The sequence below is a fragment of the Platalea leucorodia genome, assembly GCF_965183815.1.
Source record: "Platalea leucorodia genome assembly, chromosome: 9".
Lineage (NCBI taxonomy): Eukaryota > Metazoa > Chordata > Aves > Pelecaniformes > Threskiornithidae > Platalea > Platalea leucorodia.
The window spans coordinates 31,747,686-31,767,439 of record NC_138831.1 but is presented as its reverse complement, the minus strand read 5'-3'; the positions used below and the strand labels follow the sequence as shown (position 1 = coordinate 31,767,439).

Here is a 19,754-nt window from a genome sequence, read left to right as displayed (position 1 = left end):
TTGTAAAAATCCATTTGTCCTGTTAAAACCATATTCAATTGTTGAACTGATAAAATAATAAAACCAAATACTGTCTCAATTTTTTTGCACTGATTGCTTTATGCCTACTGCTTCTCTCATTTGTAGTTACATGGACTGTCTCTCCATTCCCTATCATGTAATGACTCCCTGAAAAATGAAACCTCCTAATAATTAAGAAAAATAATATTTATTGTGCTCTTGCAGCTGAGAAAAAGAGGGGAAAATCTTTACTTTTGATCAGCAATGTTCTGCACACCTCTGGCAAATTTCCTGTCAACACACAGAGAGATAAGAAAGATAAGAACTTCTGATTTCTGACCAGCTCTTCACACAGAGATCCCACTGGCTTCTAAGGGATCGATATATACAAAGTTGAAAGATTGCAAAATTTAATTTAATTTCCTACTCATTTCCTTTAACATCTATCCCAACTATCTCTGAAAAAAAGACATTCACCTAGGTATTTTCCAGTTGCTGGGGATGGTTTTGCCCTTGAACAGTAACAGGAAGGGGAAGACCTCAGCATGCCACATTGCTTCAGGATATCAAACTCACTTGGCAAAATCTCTGGCAGATGAGCTACATAACTTAAGAAGATACAGTTTGTAAGCAGTCAGAAGTGATACCTTTAGCTCAGGCATGTTTATTATAAGCTGCATAGGTAGTTTAACATCTGGGTCCTTTGTATAGTCCATGGGCACAACGTTTGGTGCCATTTCATGGTATCGGCCATGCAACCTGTAAACAAGCAGAAAAAAACAGCCAATAACCAATTTTAAGTAACCAATTCCATTCATACAGTAATCAGACACAAATTTGTCTTGCAGCTCTAATTATTATTTTTAGTGCACAAGTCTGAGCCCACCAAATCCCCATCTTTTTGAAAAAAAGAGGGCTTTGATGCAGTATCCAGCATAACTGCTACTAACACACATGCACAACTTGAGGTGTCTCACACTACCTGTATATAACATTTAAGCACCGTATAGGTACATGCACAGAAGAAGTAAGCCTGGACCAATGTACTAACACTGTGAGTATAATCCAGGGATCCCATCTCAGTGCAGATTATTGGTTGACCTGCACTATGCAATAAAAAGTTGTTTAACAGCTCAAAGAATTTAAAAGCCAAACAATATGCAACTATGATGCAATAGACAACAGTATCCTTGGGAGACCTTCCTTCTGAATTAAAAAAGCCCTTTGCCTATCTGTCCCTCACTAACATAGCAGATTTAGTCTTACAGTTCTAGCACCGGCTGACACCAGCACGCAGACCATTTCCACTTCATTCCTTTTCACATAGTTTTGTTTCATTCTTGGCTCAGCTTATCCATCAAACCAGTATATTTTAAAGGCAATAAACAAGTGTCTTTCCTGAGAGATGCAAGTCAAACATTCATAAACCTAGTTTCACTCTCTAAAGCTTGCTTATCGTGCTAACAGTATTATGTCACTGTTTTGATACGGGAGCTGGGAAAGAAACAGTCAAAGGCAATGAAACACATAGATGTTTCTAAAGGTTTAGAAGCTGAATATCAGTAAATTATGAAAACTGTCTCAGTCTCACGTACAACCTGGGCAAAGACTGTGCAAACGTTTCTACAACGTTACTTCCAATTGAATTAACTTAACAAGTGTTAATCCCACCCTTTATTTGCTGTCTCCAGATATTCCAGTGAATGAGTTCAAAAGCATAGCCCAAAAGCCAAGAGAAAACAGCCATGTGTAAAGAAAACATCAAATTAAGGAGGATGCAAATTTTAAACCTATCTTAGCACATTTATTCTCACAAGGATGCTCACTCAAACTGGGAATAGAAACATTTCAAGTAAAACAGGTATCCAATTCAAGCTCACCGATGGATATCAAATTCTGAGCTCTCAGAGAAACTACAGACAGAAATTGCCTAGTAAGTAAAATATTACCTGTCTAGAAGCAATTCATATATTAGAGAAATTAACTGTACTGATTTTCTGATTTTACTCATTCTAGTGGTATCTCAGTCTAGCGGGCAAGTATCTAGAATCCAAGATTCTGTCAAATATCAGCACAAAGAGGTTGGAGAGGGAACACCAGTATCCTAATGCTCAAAGATTAGTCAGAGATCAATATATTTATCTTGAATGTATGACCTGCCAATCCTCTACAAAATACCACATGTGTAAAAAGAATAGGAAGGAAGAGTAGGTAGTTGGTGTTCACAGAAAACTTAGAAAATGTCATGTACTATAAAATGTAATTTTTATCATATGTGCAAATTTTGTCTTACACCTAATTCATAAACTGCTTAGGGCAGAAAGTGGTCATTTTGCCATGTCTTATGTACTAACAGAGAGTATTCTGGTCTCTCATTAGGTCAAATGTACTACTTCTTAATATATATTAAAAGGATATATTTATTGTTTTGTGACTCATTTTCATTTTAACAAAAAATCCTGCCTGCTTCCTAGGTATACTAACATTTACAAATAGCGATTAACGTTTTAAACAGCAGAACATAAACAAACCAGTAATAGAGCAAGTAATGCCTCACCAACTCCTTCGTTTTTCCACCTTTAGCTTCAGCAACTCCTCAGTCAGCTCCACAAGCAACTGAGCTATTTCAGATTAATGTGGGTAATGAATTTCAAAAACTAGGAGAAAATAATCTACAGGCATCTCTTTTCTCAGCACCTCTTTGGTCATGATTATGATGTGTCACAAAGAACACAGAAAGGGAGCACAGAAACATGTTTTGTCTGGATCTTAGGAAACTACTGTTTTTAAACTGTGCAGCAATATATTGTGCCATACAGGAAATTAAATATCCACTGATCTAAGCATATTTCCAGCTGCTTACCACAGCTTGTCCTGACATTTCATAAATACTGTGTAATTCAAGATGCAATAGCCATTTCCCACTCCAGCAACTGATTTCTCTGTTGTAAACAGCAGCTGCAAAGATGCCCCTAAATACAACGGAAATAACAGCTTAAAAGCACTTAAAGGAAAGCAAACCTTTCAAATCAAATATCCATCTAAAGATTTTTTTTTTTTAAAGCCAGAATACTGAAATGGTGTTCTAGTCTTCATGAAAATAAAGCATTCATCATTGGAATGGATTGACTATTGTGGGCAACATTTCAAAACACACTAGCTGGCAATGCCTGCTTATTTTAACTGCCAAGATTTTCTCTCCTTTCTCCAGTATTAGACTTTTCTGTCTTTGATCTGTCTTCTCCAACAGGACTATGAATACAGGCACTGAGTTGGGCATCTTAAAGGAGTTGTCCATAACGTCTTTCAGAAGACACAGAAGGGATTGGAACAAAGTGATCTGTGTTTCATACTTTACTAAGCTTGTTGTATTAATCTAAAGTGCAAGGTATGGAACTTCTCTTAGTTTTCAATAAAAAACTCTGAACAAACCTCTTGTTTGTAAAAAAAAAAAAAAATTATAAAAAAAATAGCTGAGTCAATTCCTACTGGGAATAAACATATGACAGAAGTTTAAAAATGTTGTGGGAAAGTATCTGTTACTGAAATATAATCACATCACAAGAATAAACAAACACCTGTTAATGGTAACAAAAGAAACAGCCACAACAGTGTGAATTTAAAGTTACTCTAGTACTGGGAATAACGCAGTGCTACAGTAGAGACTGAATACTAAGATGACAAATAAAAAGCACTTATTACGGGTACTTAAAGAGGCACTTCGGTGACTCACAGTGACCTGGTACTCAGTACTATTTTGGCAGAAATACTAAAGCTTCTTATGATGCTCACCAAATTAAGTAAGAAGTTTTGAAACAATATCTACAGAGCAAGCAATATTATTCTAACACAAGAAATACCCTTGTAAGGCACATGACAGGTTGCAATGCTGTGTCCCAGATGCCATTTGCTGTGAAGCAACAATCTTATTTCAATGATGGAGGCTTAGAGGGAGAGAGATCAAAGAGAGAGCACAGCCACAGCTCTTACCAGCTGCTTACTGACGTTCATTTTCTCAGGACAAAGGTTTAGTCTCTTTATAACATGCAATATCAGTGCAAAGTAAACCCATCGTTTCTTGCTGACAGAATTCAGCATCTTGTCCACAGAAATTAACACAACCTGTTTATACTGAAAGTAATCCAAACTCTCCCATAGCTGAAAGAAGGATCTGATTTTTCAACTGGAAGGGATTGTGTTGTTAATTGCAAGGCACTTAGCAGAGCAGTTAGGTTTTGTATTAGATCTTAGAACTGCCCTCCTTGTCCCACAGATATCACCTCATTTGTGTCTTCTAGTATAAGGCCAACAAAAGCACTCCTACTTTACTATGGACAAGGCACCTACACTAACTGTAAAGAATATAGTGTGTCCACCTGATGGCACCGTGGCAAGTACAACTACCCAAGACTGATGCATTCTCTCTTTATTGTGCTTTTCCTACTACTTCAGACATTGAGTTTTTGCTATGCCTTCAAGACAAATGATACTACCCTAGCACATTTACACCTCCATACAATGTAAATACACTCATTTCAGAAAGCATCTCTAAGAAAATATTCAAAGCATCCTCCTGAAAGGGTTAGGTTTTACCTAAAAACATTGCCAAACGACACAGAATAAAACCGCATTCCTTTGGTTTGCTGCCACAGATTACAATAAAACTAATTCCTCTTTCCTTTCTACAAGAAGTTACAGTCAGAAGCATCGAGTTGAACAACACATTTGCTGACAGAACTCAATTTTTAGAATCAGAAAGGGAAATGCATGCCTAGGGATGGGAGGTGGGGAAAGACAACCAAAGCAAGAAAACAACTACCCCTGCCAAACACCTTTACTGTAACATATATGTAACCCTACCTATACATATTAATAGATGCAGTTTCTACACCTGTGTTTTATTCAGAAACATCCACAATGCAGACAATATTTATTTTTACAGAAATCTGTTAAGATAACATGTTCCCAGTCTGTCCATTTAAAGTTAATCCTTTCTTTTATCTCTGAAGGTGAGCAGAAAGGAGTTGCCAGGCACTAGCAACCAGACAGGCTTCCAGCACACTGCCTCGGGCTCAGCAGGACTCCGCTAGAATTAGCTGGAAGGCAGATAATGGACACAGAAATGTGCAAGTAATTAACAGCAGATTTTAGGGCAGCTCTGATATCCTGTTCTCCTGCCACTAACTCTTCCATTAATTCACAAAATTGCTTAAAGATCTGTAGGTATAAGAGCTTTCCGCCTGAGTAGACTTCACACTAAAGCATCCAAATGAGTCTGTAGGAAGTGGCTGGGATCCAGCTCCCGCAAACTAAATCACAGCAATAAAATAGTCTTTCACATGCTTTTACCTGCAAAGATCCTACAACTCTATTTGTGATAGCCTTATTACATGGCATAATTAACTAATATCACAATGAAAAAGACCATAAGGTTTCTCCAGCTTAGGTTCCAAAACCAACATACAGTATGTTGCACAAGCTCCATTATCCTTTGTAATAAAACAAACAAATGAAAAAACCCAACCAACCAAATAACAAAAAATAGTAGCACCTTTTCCCACTGAAAGTTCTTTATACTGGAAAGTTCTTCAGGGACACCATGCACTGGTTTATGACAAACACAGCACTGGATTGCCAGTCTCTCAAATAACCAGATTTTGTAGAAAACAGGTGGAAAAGCAACAGCGCTGCCTCAGCTTCTTACAGGATTCTGAGAAAGCCACGTATCACAGTGAAACACAGTCCCTTTTGCAGGAGTTTCAGCAACACTTCTGTTTACTTGAGTAACCTACATTACACTGGGTGAATATTTACTTTTTGGCAAGGAAACCGGATGCATTTCTGATCAATTATTCTATGACACAATGTAAAGATCAGTAGACATAAGGGTTATTTACACCCATAATCCTCCTGCCTTTATGCAATACATCACTACATCAATTTGTCATACCACTGCCATACTTGGATCAAGTACTATGATCAATACTGTGAGTCAGACTCTGTCATCACCTCCCAAATGCTGCACCAATTGGCACTGTACAGACTACTGACTGTTTGACACATCTCTCAATAACATTAATTACTAACCGTAAACAGAAAAGAAACAAACCTCTGTGGTAAAGGCTCTAATATTCCTCCTGTTCTTATAGAAGCAGAAGACACTTCAGGTGACTTGAACACATCAGGAGCAGTTGCGACCTAGAGAGGAAAGGCTTTTTGTCCTTTTACTCAGCATGCACCTCAATGAGAAGCATATCTGAAAATAACCTAAGGCTGCTTTAGCTATCTGCCCAAGTCACAGAAACATTTATGTCTTGTCAGGGGAGCAACGTAAGGTTTTGCAGTGCTGTCTGAACAGATATAGATTTGGAAAGGCTGCCACTACCATATACAGACCATTATGTATATTCAGAAGCCCAGGACCTGCAACCAGCCTCTCTGTATTTGCAGTAGTGACTACAGATCCTGCAGTGATATTTGCTTCAAAAAATTCTTCTGGATGCATGCAGAAGCATTTTTCCATTCCTGGATGTGCTCTCTTTGTTGCCAAGACGCCTTATTTACTCTCCATGGAAGAAGGAGAAGAAAAGCTGGCAGTGTTTACTAGTGTCTTCCCTCCCACAGGTGAGAGTGGGAGGGAATGTAGTGACAAATTTAATTTACTGATGATGCCCTGTCCCCACAGGTTTTGGTATATGTTTAAGCTTAATGTACTATATCCAAGGATTAAGGCTGTGATTCTGTATCAATTTAATCCAGTCTAAACACAAGTTGCTGAACCTGCCCTTGGAAAAACTTCAAGCCCACCCACCCACTCACCTCCCTTGCATAAGCACTAACACTTAAGAAACTGTAGTGAGGTTCAGGGAACTGATGTGTTTGAAAATACAAAAGTTTTCACAGTCAGCTCCTTGAGGTAACTGATGCAGTTGCAACAGCAGTACTGCCCGTGCAAGTAAATGGGGGTATACTTTTTCTATTGAATTAATCAATTAAATAAGGGCAGAATAAGACCTACCCCTGTAGGCAGCAGAAGTTTTTAAATCAACTCAGCTGCCCATCAACCAATGAAACCCAAAAAAGCTGTGTTCAGAAAAAAACAAGCAAACAAGCAACACAGTACTGCCTCCACAGCCTACTTTTTGTTTATGCTAACTTTCATTCTACCACTTTTGAGGATTTTACATGGCAAAAAAAGGTGGGTCAGAGTCTGTCCTCACTTCTCAAGGGTGTAACATCCTGGAGTCAGCAAGGGTGACACTTTCTGGGTATTTGCTGGACACGACTTGACTGGGATGTCTCCAAACTCATAACAGAGCCTCCAGCTATACCTGTGTAGACTGAAAAAAGAGATTTCCAAGCTTACACCCTGCAGTGATTTTTTTAATTTGCTATTAAGCTTTGACAGAAAGTCAGATTGTACCCAAAGTCACCAGTGGGTGTGTTAAAACACAGAGCATCTCTTCCTTGGCTTGATATACATAAATCACCACCATTAAAGGTAGTGACAACACATTACAGCTGGCTGGGCTGCCTTTGTAATAAGAACTCTGCACTAAAGGAGTGCTGAAAACAAAAGATAAAAGCTTGTAATGGCTCATTGATTAGAAATAAGTAGAGGCTTTAAAGTGGCCTTTAGAACCTAATAAGCATCTCGTCCACTCTGGTCCTGCCTTCATAGTACCAGTCACTTGATTTATGTTGTAAACAGAAAATATTTTTATTCAGCAATATATATCCTATTTATTCCTAAATAACAGGAATGCATTCAAAGACTTTAACATTACAATCAAGACCATCCCAAAGAATAAATTCTAGATTGCCCTGCATATTCACAGAAAATAAACAGCAAAATGGGTTAACTGCAACAATGAAGCAAAGCACTGAGCACTGATGGACAGTCCCACAAGGAGTTCATAGGAGTCGTGGCATGACCTGATGGGAGACTGACTATACAGAATGGAATAAACTATGTCAGCAGAAGGTCCAGAGAAGCACTCTGTTGCTGTGCGGTTGTGCTTTCAGTTATTCACCATAATCAAAGCTATAGGCTCTTGTTCAGTTGTCAGAGTTGAACAGAACAGCTGGAGAAGGACTTCTTGTAATATACAGAGAAGAATTCGCCACTCCAGAGACCAGCAGGAGCACTGAGAAGTCTATCCATAGCCCTGGAAACAGACAGATCTGAGCAGTCAGCCCTTCTGAGCCCCTGGAGACATAGATGGCTGGAAGGAAAAGAAGCAATAGCATTCAAGATGGGATCGCACAGACTGCAGAAAAGAATGCATCATGCTGATGCAAAGACACTGATGGGAACTGATTTACAACTGACCCTACAGAGGCTGTAGCCCCCTCCCGATGCAAATTGTCCTATAGTGTCATTATTGCAGATGTACAAATGTGTGATCAGAGAGCTGAGGAACAGGTTCAAAAAGACGTATATCCATAAGTCTGCCATACACAGAGAAAAAGTTGCCACAGCTCAAAGAGAAGGAGGTTCTTTAATCCCAGGCTGAGAAACTGAGGAAGGAGGGGCCTTCAGGGCTGCCTGCAACTGATAAGGAAAGTACTTTCAGGGTGTCAGATTTATGTCATACATTCACAAGCTGCTTTTGCAATGATGGTTACGTGTTGCACATGGTAAATAAGGCATAAATCTCTGTGCTGCAGCAATTCCTCAGTGAATTATTGCCTCCAAGGATTGCAAGAGTTTAGAACATTCTATTAGAAAAAGGCATCTACCATATGAAGCTGAAACCAAAAGGACAGGAAACTTGGTGCCACATTGGAAGGCACCAGCCAGGAATGTCAGATAGAAACTGGAACCACAACTCACTAAATTGCCAAATTTGACAAAGGATAAAGAACAAAGAATAGTGAGAAACACAAGCAGGATGAGTTGAAAGGTGAAGGAATTTTGTGACTTTTCTGTTACGGATATGCCTTGTCCCTTCTATGCTTTCCAGATGAAGTTATATCAATAAAATACAATAACTGGACACAGAAATCAGATCTACAAAAAGGCAGCATAAGGGGAAGAGAAAAGGTGGATAGATGAGCCTTCTGCCAGCTTTTAGTTAACATGTCAAGTGTTCTTTCATCTCTGCAATGCAAAATGAAGCAGTACAAATTAATTCAAGACAATACTAAATAAATATCCTCCTAAACCATCTGCAGTAAAATTAAAAAGAAAATCTGCATGAGAAATGTTTTTGGCAGATAATTTAGAATAATAAATTCATTCTAAAAGATCTAGTCAGACTTAGGAAGGCTTTGCCTTTCGATACACCTAACTCTACTGTTCACAGAACTACTTGATGCATAGTAAGTATAGATAAAAGCAGTTTATAGTATTTTTCCTTCCTTGAAGCACCACTGAAAAACCTGCTCATAGGCCTCTTCTCCACTGGTGATTCAAAGAATCACAGAACAGCTGAGGTTGCAAGAGATCATCTGGTCCAACCTCCTGCCAAGCAGGGGCACCTAGAGCAGGTTGCCCAGGACCATGCCCAGATGGCTTTTGAATAGCTCCAAGGATGGAGAGTCCATAATCTCTCTGGGCAGCCCATTCCAGTGCTCTGTCACCCTTACGGGGCGGGGGAAGTGCTTCCTTATGTTCAGACAAAACCTCCTGTGTTTCAGTTTGTACCCACTGCCACTTGTCCTGTCACTGAGCTCCATCTTCTTTACCCCTCCAGATCCCATCTCTCTCAGTCCTTCCTCATATGAGAGATTCTCCAGTCCCTTAACCATCTTAGTGGCCCTTTGCCAGACTCTCTCCAGTAGCTCCATCTCTCTCCTGTACTGGGGAGCCCAGAACTGGACACAGTACACCAGTACTCCAGATTCCATGCAGATCAACACTGAGAATGATTTTGTCCTCACCTGAGCCTAGCAACACAGGTGCAACCTGAATAAAACATAATAAAGGAAAGCTTTATGGTACAGGAGATGCAGGAATTATGTAGAAGCCTTTTTTTTTTTCATTCATAGACGATACAGAAACATTATTAACAACAAGAATAGAAACATAATTAACAAGAAGATCAATAGCAGCTTCAGGAAGATTCCCAAGGGCATAGAGTTCCCCCAAACTTTATTTTCTTGGCAGACACTTTTTTCCCCCAAAGCTGACCACATGGGAATTTCCCCTTTCTGCATATGAACCCCAAACTTTTTGAAAGACGGGATGTGTTAGAAAAACAGGAGCTGTGCTCTAACCCCTCCCTCCATGTGCATAGCGACTTGCTCCACAGGGAGATGCATCTCAAGCAGTTTGCTGTATTTGCTCCCTTATAAGGAAGGCTTTCCAGACACTTGGAGGAAACCACCGCTTATCTCCCTAACTTAACTCAGGCAGGTTTCAGATTTAAAATCCAGCATATAGCTGGATTGGCTAGAAGGGCTCCTCTGCACCTCACTTTTCACCCATCAAAAACATGCCAAGACACAGGCAGAGAAGAGAATGCAACAGAACTACTAATTTTCTTCTACAAAAAGGTTCAAAGGTTTGTTCATTGCCTAGATGGCACCCAGCTTGGTAATTTAGTGCCACATTCCCCCAGCAGTTGTCTAGCTAGGTTAAGTCAGTCTCAAGCTACACAACTTTTAATTTACAGATTTTGTGCTTTTTGGCTAGGACAGACATCCAAGAACACCTGTGTTTGAATGCCTGGGTATTTGCCAAATTGTACTCGTCTACAGGGAGAAATAGAAACAGATGGGCTGACTAGGAGATAAGCATTATTACTGGAGTAAAAGCTTGTGTGCTAGAAAATCAGATTTACAAAACTGAGTAAGAGAAATACTGCCTTATAAGAAACAACTCAACGATTTGTTCCCATTTACAAGCACAAGAGAGGCACGTTATATAAACAGATTCATTGCTATGAATAAAGTGTTTTTCCAACCTTTCTTCGTATATCATTTTTTCCTCTTATTCTTGTTTCTCTCTACTGGATGTTTTCCAGTACAACAAATCTTTTTTGAATGGTGATGCCCAAAACTGGACAGTCTATTCCTACTGAGGCCCCAACAATGCTGACTGGAATGGAATTCTCCCATTTTATATACAATGCTGAGATTAATGCATCCTAGAACTACATTTTCCTTTTTTGCAAGAGCATCAGGGGGTTTTGTAGGTTTTGTTTGTTAAAATTACACTCATTTTGCTTAGATCAACTAACCCCCTGCCCTGCTGTTGGTTTTTTTTTGTTTGTTACATTGCATTCTGCGCTTGCAGATTTTTCTCAGTTCTTAATACTTGACTGCAAATTTCCTGTTGCTCATTTTGGGTCTAATAATTTCTCTGATATATTGGGCGCTGTTGAAAAAGCTAATCTTGATCTTCATAGTATCTGCAACCCTCTTCACCTCAATGTTTTTTACCATTCTTACAAATTTTTTAAGTATGTTCAATAGTACCTTAGTCAAGAGGTTAGCACACTTATAGAGGTAGAAAAGGACTAACACATACAGGAATATATAAAAGGCTTTACCAAAATAAAGATATGTTGCATCTGTTCCTTTTCTCTTATCCACAAGAGCAGCCACTCAGAGGAAGAGATCTGCTTTTAACAAATCCACAGTGGCTCCCTCTAAGCACATATTATGTTCTAGGCACTTATGAACTGATTGTCTACCAGTGTGTTCTGGCATCTTTCCATACACCAAAGTTGTGTCCTGAAGTTATACACACTGGTCTAATTTCCACATTCTCCTTAAGAAAAGTGGGGCATGTTTTCAAAGCCCTAACACATACTTACCAATGAAATCAGTAACAACTCTAAAAATTTGACAGTTATCCTATACATATTTTAGATAATGTTTTGAGTCAGTGATAACATAAATATGTCTACATTACCCAACATTCTTTAACACGTTCTTGCCCTGGGGTCATGAGTGAATCCTCTTAGTTGTGTTAAGCACTTCTCAAAATTAACCATCTCTATTAAAGACTTAAGAGTGTATTTAGGTTTTCTGGTGATAAATAGCTATTAAACACCAATAATGATCTCTGCTTTCTATTTTTCTCTTTCACCAGGCATGCTTGGCTCTGCTGCAATCTAACTTTATTTTTTTCCTAGATCCATTTTCATTATTCTGTGTTCATTTCTTCTTCACCTTAAATTCATAAATTCTACTAGTTCCTGATAATTTGCAAATTATCCACACTCAGATTATCAATCAAGAGAATGTGTCCTCAACCCCTTTGACCGCAGCCTGTGTTTATGTTGACTTAAGTTGATGCTGGTACCAAAGTCTTACACACTAAAGTTAGACTAAGCCAATCTAACACCTTACTGGTACTGAAATGCTAAGTCTTGCTCTCCTCTCCTTTCCTCATTTTCAGTTGCATTTGCTCGCTCTGACTCTTGTGCCAGCTTTAGCACTCATCTGATCCCTCGGAGAGCTGATTCAGCTCATTAAACCAGCAGAAAATAGATTTTTTGTTGTTTGGGCTTTTTGATGGGCTACTTTTCCTGTAGGGACAGATAAAAACACTTAGCCCATTTCACCTAATTGCAATCTCATGCTGCTTTACATCAGCTTAAATCGATCTAAATTAGAGCTGCCATATTCATCCCTTCATGCCTACCTACACAACTATGCCCCTTCCCTTGTGTCCACACTAACACTCATGCAAATGGATGGTGAGCCAGCCAGGGTGGCTGACTTCAGCAAAAAAACTATTAACTTTTTTTTTGGTAAGGTTACTCCTTGCTGGATTGTCTCACCGAACTTCGCAGCTGCACAAGAAATTCAGTTCAGCCTAAACAGAGCTGGACCTGCACTTCCTTCATATCACATCTGAGAGTATTCTGCAGTGCATAAAGAAATGCACAACAGTACTTACTTCCCTCTTAACTGAGGGGGGGACATGCTAAATCAGTAAGTGCTAATTAATGAGGGGGTCATAACCCATTTTATTTCCACTCAGTAAAACTTCACCTCAGACATGCAGAAATACCTATTGATTCTACTCTATTAGTTAGACAGCAATTTGTATTCAACAGTTTATATACAGTAAATAAATGCTACTGAATGTATCACTATCTTCCATATCATAAACTGATTATGTATAGAGGTTCCCAATAAGCAGAAACATCACACTTTGAGGATAAGGCAGAAGAGGAAATACAATGATTCCAAGTGACTATTCCTTCTCCCATGATTTTAGGTCTTTACAGAACTACTCCCATGATTTTATTCCTCTAAGCATTTTACAATCAAGCATTAATCTTCAGCTTTGTATAGCATACTTTTCAAACAGAGCATCTATTTTTCACCATCCATTAATGTAATCTCTTACCCCCAAGAATATCTATTTTTCACAATCATATTCTAAGGTTGCACTGTTTCTCATAAGTATTTTTGATTTTGCGCTTTTTGATACAGATAGTGTGCAAAGTCATGCAGCCAATGGCTCCCTTATCTCCCATACACAGCCCATAAGCAGGAAAGTTTTCTTTAGCCTAACATAAACAATGTAATTGAGTCTAAGTGCATGCTTTGTTCTCTTCTCAGGAAATAGATTGTTTCCCTAGAACTTCAGTTACGAAATACAAAATGTGTTATTAGGCTTTCACAGTACTCAAGCTGAGGTCCATTACATGTTTCCTATTGGAAGAAGCTACACTTCTATTTCACAATAAATTATAACAATTTTGGGCATTACCATTGGCATCACTCATGCTCTTTTATATTACTGAAGAGAGAAAAGCAAACCAAGACAAAATTCTTTATTTACATTTCTATGCTTTTTAGAGAAACAGCACTTACTAAAAATCTATCAGGGTTGTTTTAACTTAAATATTATTTGCCACATTCAACACTTCACTGTTCTTTAATTGTTCTATTTAAATGACCAGGTCTACCAGGTGATAGTAACACCTCTCAGAGATACCATAACCCTAAAAAAATATTCAGAACAGCTTTGCACTACCATAAAATGTAAAAGCTACAACTAAGATCACTTTTAGCACGCTGCATATAAAAATAGTTTACATTATCCTTACCAGGCAGAGTTTGCAATCTAAACAGGCAAGACAAAGGAAATATTATCCTCATACTTAAAAGGCACAAAAATATTATGTGTAGGTAACACAGACAAATTACAGTGGCAATTTGTCAAAGGTGCTCAGTAGCATGCATAGACTAGTGACAGAGTAAGAAAGTAAACAGGAGCTTCCAATTCCCCAGTCCCTATCCCACCCATACTCCCCACGTCAAACTTTCTTAGATAGAAAAGCATCCACTTGTTCTAGAATAGCAGGAGAATCTTTTCCACAATTCAATGCTGCTTCCTTTATCATCAAGTCCTGTGAATTACAGTGACCTCCTCTACTCTATGTCACACTTGCCATGCGAGGGAAAAAAAGATTACAGATCATCTGTCTGCAAATGTAGTTTCAAATTACACACTTTTGAAAGAGATACATGTAGTGTTCTGTCCAGCACTGTGGAATTTGTAGCACTGTGCAATCTGCCTAAATCAAAAAGGAAATAAGATCCATTTCTACTCAGATATTCCTTTATGCTGCCAAGAGTCCTGCAGGACAGTGGAGTGCTCTTACTTACTGAAATAAATTGTGACCTGTTTTTACCATTACCAAAGGTCCTGTGTGAAATACAGTCTCAGGTTTTGGATATGGCATACACCAAAAATCAACCCCAGAATACTGTTATATAAAAAATATTTGCAAATCCATATAATTTTTTGTTGTGATTTTTAGAATGTTCTGAAGCATTGTCTTCAGTGCCTTGATATCAAACTTCAACATAAGTTTTATCTGTTTCATGTGTCAAGAAAAAATGAAGAATGAGCGTGAAAGTTTTATGACAATTCCGTACAGAAATCTCTTCATTTCAGCCAGTTTTTATCTACTTGTCAAAGCTGCACACTGCAAACTCATTCTCTACACGTATATTTTTAATCCACTGCAACCCAGAAAAAGAGAACAGAACTTGCTGATTCTTCATTTCATAGCCAGATTTTGCAATACTGTAAATTCCTCTTTGCCTACCATACAATGATATTTTCTAATCTCATGACTTTAAAATATCTTTTCCTAAAATCTGCAGTGTATTTTTCAAAGCACACCTTCTGTATTTTCTCTGTTGCACATGATGGTTCAAATTTACAGTTTGGAAATGTTGTTTTCCAGATTAAAAAAAAAGTTTGCCTATTCTGATTCAGCAGTTTCCTAATTACAAATTCTGTGGAGATGGTTGATTCCTTATTTCCTTTCTTTCATCAGCATTTTACAGTTCTGAGTCCATTCTCCCCCCACCAATGTTACAGTCCTGCTATAACATTGGTCATATTTTAGGTCATATTCTTTAAATTGGGCCTGTACCGCACACGTTTTACGTTTCCTATTTGTCCACAAATTTTTCTCTAAATGTATTTTAGGTGTACATGTACCAAAATCAGTCACTTTTCTTCTTCTTCTTTCTTATTCTGTTTTATACAGAAAATTACACTAAACCATTCAGGAAATTTTTTTCTGGCTATATAATGTATATAGCTGAGATTTGGTGGCCACACAGGGACATCTTTTATTCCGTATCCAACTGCTGGAACTAATGACGGTACAGGAACATCACCGAATCACTTCTGACGTCTGAACCACAAAGTGTCTGTTATTTTGGGCTCACAGCTGCTTTTCTGAACGAACTGTGATGACAAATTCCCTTATTGCCAAAGCCAGTGTTCGCAAGCAGAACTAACAACTTTGAGCCCTGATAGAACATACAATGACCATTCATTTTCATTTAAGCTGCATGACTTTTTGTAGGGTACCACAGTCACAGAACGACACCTCTTTATAGCTAACGATCATGTGTCATTCCTAGAGGTTTGCAGCTGAGGACTGCTTTGCTAAAGAAGTTACATCCATGCTATGGTAATTCACTTTTGCGAATCCTTGACTTGCTTTGAGGACACCAATATCTCTGTTGGAGCCAGGTTGCATTAAGCTTAGCTTCTCTTTGGGCCAACTATCACCCACTCACTGCACACATATTCTGACTCATTCAGTCACACCATCATGTATCATGAAAATGTACTCCAACAATGTGACTAAATATTAAACCATAACAATTATATAAGAGGGACCCAGACCAAATTAAATCCTGGCTTACGTGGTGGTGGTATTGCAATGTTCTTACTTCACAGTGATCTCAGAGATGTTGTGCACTGCTGAGGAGTGAGTGCATCATTTCTCTGTGATCTCTCTGTGTGAGAGCAAGGTATGCAAGAAATGAGCTGAAATACCACCTCTATTTTTCCAGCAAAAAATAAAGCACCCCACTCAAAGCCATGCCATTAGTTTTTTGCCTTGACAGAATCACTGAACATCAGTCTTACTGATGTTTACAGCAACAGAGTAAAGGCAAAGAACATTTGTCTCAGAGACCATGTCTATTTTTGATCTCAAAGTGGTTCCCAATGTTTATGAAAACAAAGGCTGCTTATGTCTGAGAAGCTATTCAAATTGGAGAATCCTGAAGCATTATGAACTCCTAGGTCTAGATACATACAACAGATTTATTCTCATTCCCCAATCTGGCAAAAATCCTCAGGAAAAACAACAGGTGTATTGACAGGACAGGATCTATGTCATACTTTCACATATCTTTAATCTAAATGGTTAGAAGATCAAGAATCCACTGCAGAATCCATGGCAGGATCCAGGGCAAAAAGTCAGCATATGCATAGGCAGAAATTACTTCAGTTTGGCTCAATCAATCACTACTGAAAAATACCAAGTCCCTTCTATTGCAAACAGTGATCCCAGTCTTTGGGACTTTCTGTAGGGAAAGTTTGTACAGAAACAAACATTCTCAGCACTCTGCAGTTTAAGTTCCACCAGTTTTCCCCACACTTAAGTCCATACCAAAACCTGTACTGACCGAAGGATGTGCCCTCGTTGGTATAACTGAGCAGAAAAGCAGCAAATTCCTTTCATAAAAAGTCACTGGCTCTCAACTGTTCAATGGCTTATCTCTAGAAAAGTCTATGATATTGACATTAAGCTAATCACCATCTGTTTCTTTATACACATTTACATATTATAAGTGTTTCTTGAGTCCAATCCTACACTCACTCATTCATTCATGCAAAATAACTGCCTTTATTTGGTTTCCTCACAAGTCAGAAAAAAAGATTTAGTTCCTTCCATATGAATCACAAAGGAAAAATTTAATACCATTTACTTACCGAAGGATTTCTTTCCGAGTGAAGAACGTGCAATCCTGTTAAGAAAAAAAAAAAGTTATTGTACTATAGAAATATTGAAAACAACTGCAAAGAATTATTTTTCAACCTTTTGGAAGGAAACTCAGATCTGGCAGAAAAACATTAAAGCTGTCACTTTTGTACCATCTGCTTTTGACTCAGAAAGCAATATATGCTATAAAATAACTGAAATATCCTAAGGACAGGGTTATCAGTAAAAAAATATTGTTAATGTGAAACTTCAGGAGAAAAAAAAAACAGCTTGCTGAAACACTTCTCCACTGTGGAATGACCAGACCAGAAACAAAATGAAATAAAAAAGTAAGGTACAGGCCAAAAGCATTCAATAAATGGATCTAGAAAGTTATAAATAACAAATAGATGAAGAAAACTATCTTCAAACTTGGAGTATTCCTCTATTAGAGACAACTGATTTAATAATAAAAGTCATGTACTTATTTATTAGTTATTAACTCTTTTTGCTAACAATCACTTTGCACTGTGGTTACTTCAGCGAAGGCTGCAAACTCTCATATGTTAGGAACATGGGTAAAAGGACAGCCCCTGCTCCAAACAGCAGGCAAACTATTCAGCTTTCCCTGTGGTATCACAGAATTTGAAATAACTTACTAGAATGCAAAGTAGAGCTGGCTGAACATGAAAGAAGAGCTTACAAGCATTCACTTGCATTCTGAATGGCTCTGTGGTAGGACTGCATTTACACTAGTTTAATTCACTCTTTATGAACATCTGCATTTTGCTAGCAGAATTCACACACTTCACAAAAGAACCATGATATGAGCAGTGAAATAGTTTGCATTTCATGTATTTCTACATCAGTCATAAAATAAGTTATATTTTCAGATGCTGTGAGGAACCATAATAATCAGTCCCATCCCGTTAATAGAAATATCGCCTAATACCCACTATCTTATCTATTTAGGGCAAATTCTGCCCTGCATCCAAAACTAGGAATACTGGTGGCAATGAAATATTGGATGATCAGTTTAGAACATTGTTCAGGTCATAAAGTCAGAGAATATGCATCATCTTGTCTTAGAGCTAGTGGCTGATGAGGGTGTATATATAGGGAACAACCACCAAACCACAAAATTCTTCCTGATTACCCACCTCTCTCACAGGCCCATGTGATGCGGCAAGGCATTTGCCTAAGAATTCAGCTCTTAGTAGTTTTCCTCCTTTAATGTAAATGTATTTAAAATATATCATATTTTAAAATTAGCTAGTGACAGGGTAACAATATCAGACTTGGTAAGTCATACTTAAAGAGTACATACAACTAGTATGACTCCCCCAGTCCTGCTCTTCAGTCAACTAGTAAAAAAGCATTTCTTCCCTAAGCTGAGAATCACTCTGGCTAAATGCCTGCTTCTTCCAAGGAGGGGAAAGGCAAATGATCACAGCTAGCTGAAGCAGTCAAACAGCTTGTCTCAGGTATCCAGGTACGCTATCAGTCCTGCATGGTATCAATTATTGAGTTTGCTTGCTCTCCTCCATATAAAGCGGCAGGAGAAGCAGCTCTTCCTTTAGTGTATTGTGTAGCAGAATAGTGTTACAAGGCACGAAAGGAAGCACCTTGTGAGCTGCTGACACTGATGTCACATTGTCTGGAACTGCACAAAGTGAAATAGGAGCCAGCTGGTTAAGTCTTCATTAATTTCAGCACATTCAACGCTTACAGTCAAACTGTCACTTAAGGATGCTTCATTTACTAACGAAAGGCAAGTGCAATCTCACAAATAACTGTAATGCCCTCAGCAGCAATCATCCCGTAATTATATAGGCTTGAGAAAACAGGAGACACCGTTACTTAACTAGAAAGCTGACAGTGAATTGATATGCAAATGGTGATGAAGATGAAAAAGAGAAGTTACCCTTTACCTTCCAGATATCATGCAAAAAATGCCATTGGAAGACATATTAAGAGGTCAGATCGTAAACCTTTTTTACTGAAGGTCCACATAATTTTTTTTTTATCTGAGTCACCTCATGTCTTTGACAGACACTATTGTCTGCCTTTTTTTTATCAAACAAAATTTTTACTAATATAATCTAAAAACCACTGATATTGAAAACCTGTATAACAAAAGTAGTTGCAAGTATCTGCCTGACCACTGTTACTGACCGCAGTATTCCAATTATGCCTGCCAATTACATGTAATTGTGTGTCAGGGATGAGGGGTGTCAAAAAAATTTACAGTGGTTTCACAGACCACTTGCAGAGGTCTTAAAGCTATTCAGGGTCAGAGCACCACAAATTAATTGTGACCTGGCCTATACTTCTGATCCACAGCAAGATCACACACACCACTTAAGAAATGCTTTACCATTAAGAAGCCTGTCTGGTCTCAAATGGCAAATGTAAAAGCCGTGGCTCCAAGCTATCTCTGACAGGGAAGGCCAGCCAGCTCTCTTGCTTCTCTCAAGCTTCTTATTTCTGCCTCTTCCTTTATGCGGACTTCACACCGATGAGTAGCATAGCTGCATCAGA

General features: G+C 38.4%; 1 protein-coding gene across 2 annotated transcripts in view; it reads right to left on the bottom strand.

The window, feature by feature from the left end:
• The window catches only part of CIB2 (calcium and integrin binding family member 2), a gene marked incomplete at both ends in the record, with an annotated part of 45,070 nt that overhangs the window by 17,881 nt on the left and 7,435 nt on the right, over nucleotides 1–19,754 (bottom strand). The window contains 2 exons of one of the 2 annotated variants that reach the window (XM_082322085.1): nucleotides 648–759; nucleotides 17,225–17,259. The exons of the other annotated variant lie outside the window; for it this stretch is intronic. Coding sequence (XP_082178211.1) covers nucleotides 648–759; nucleotides 17,225–17,259 — 147 coding nt within the window. The remainder of the gene's footprint in view (nucleotides 1–647; nucleotides 760–17,224; nucleotides 17,260–19,754) is intronic. 2 annotated transcript variants of the gene reach the window in all.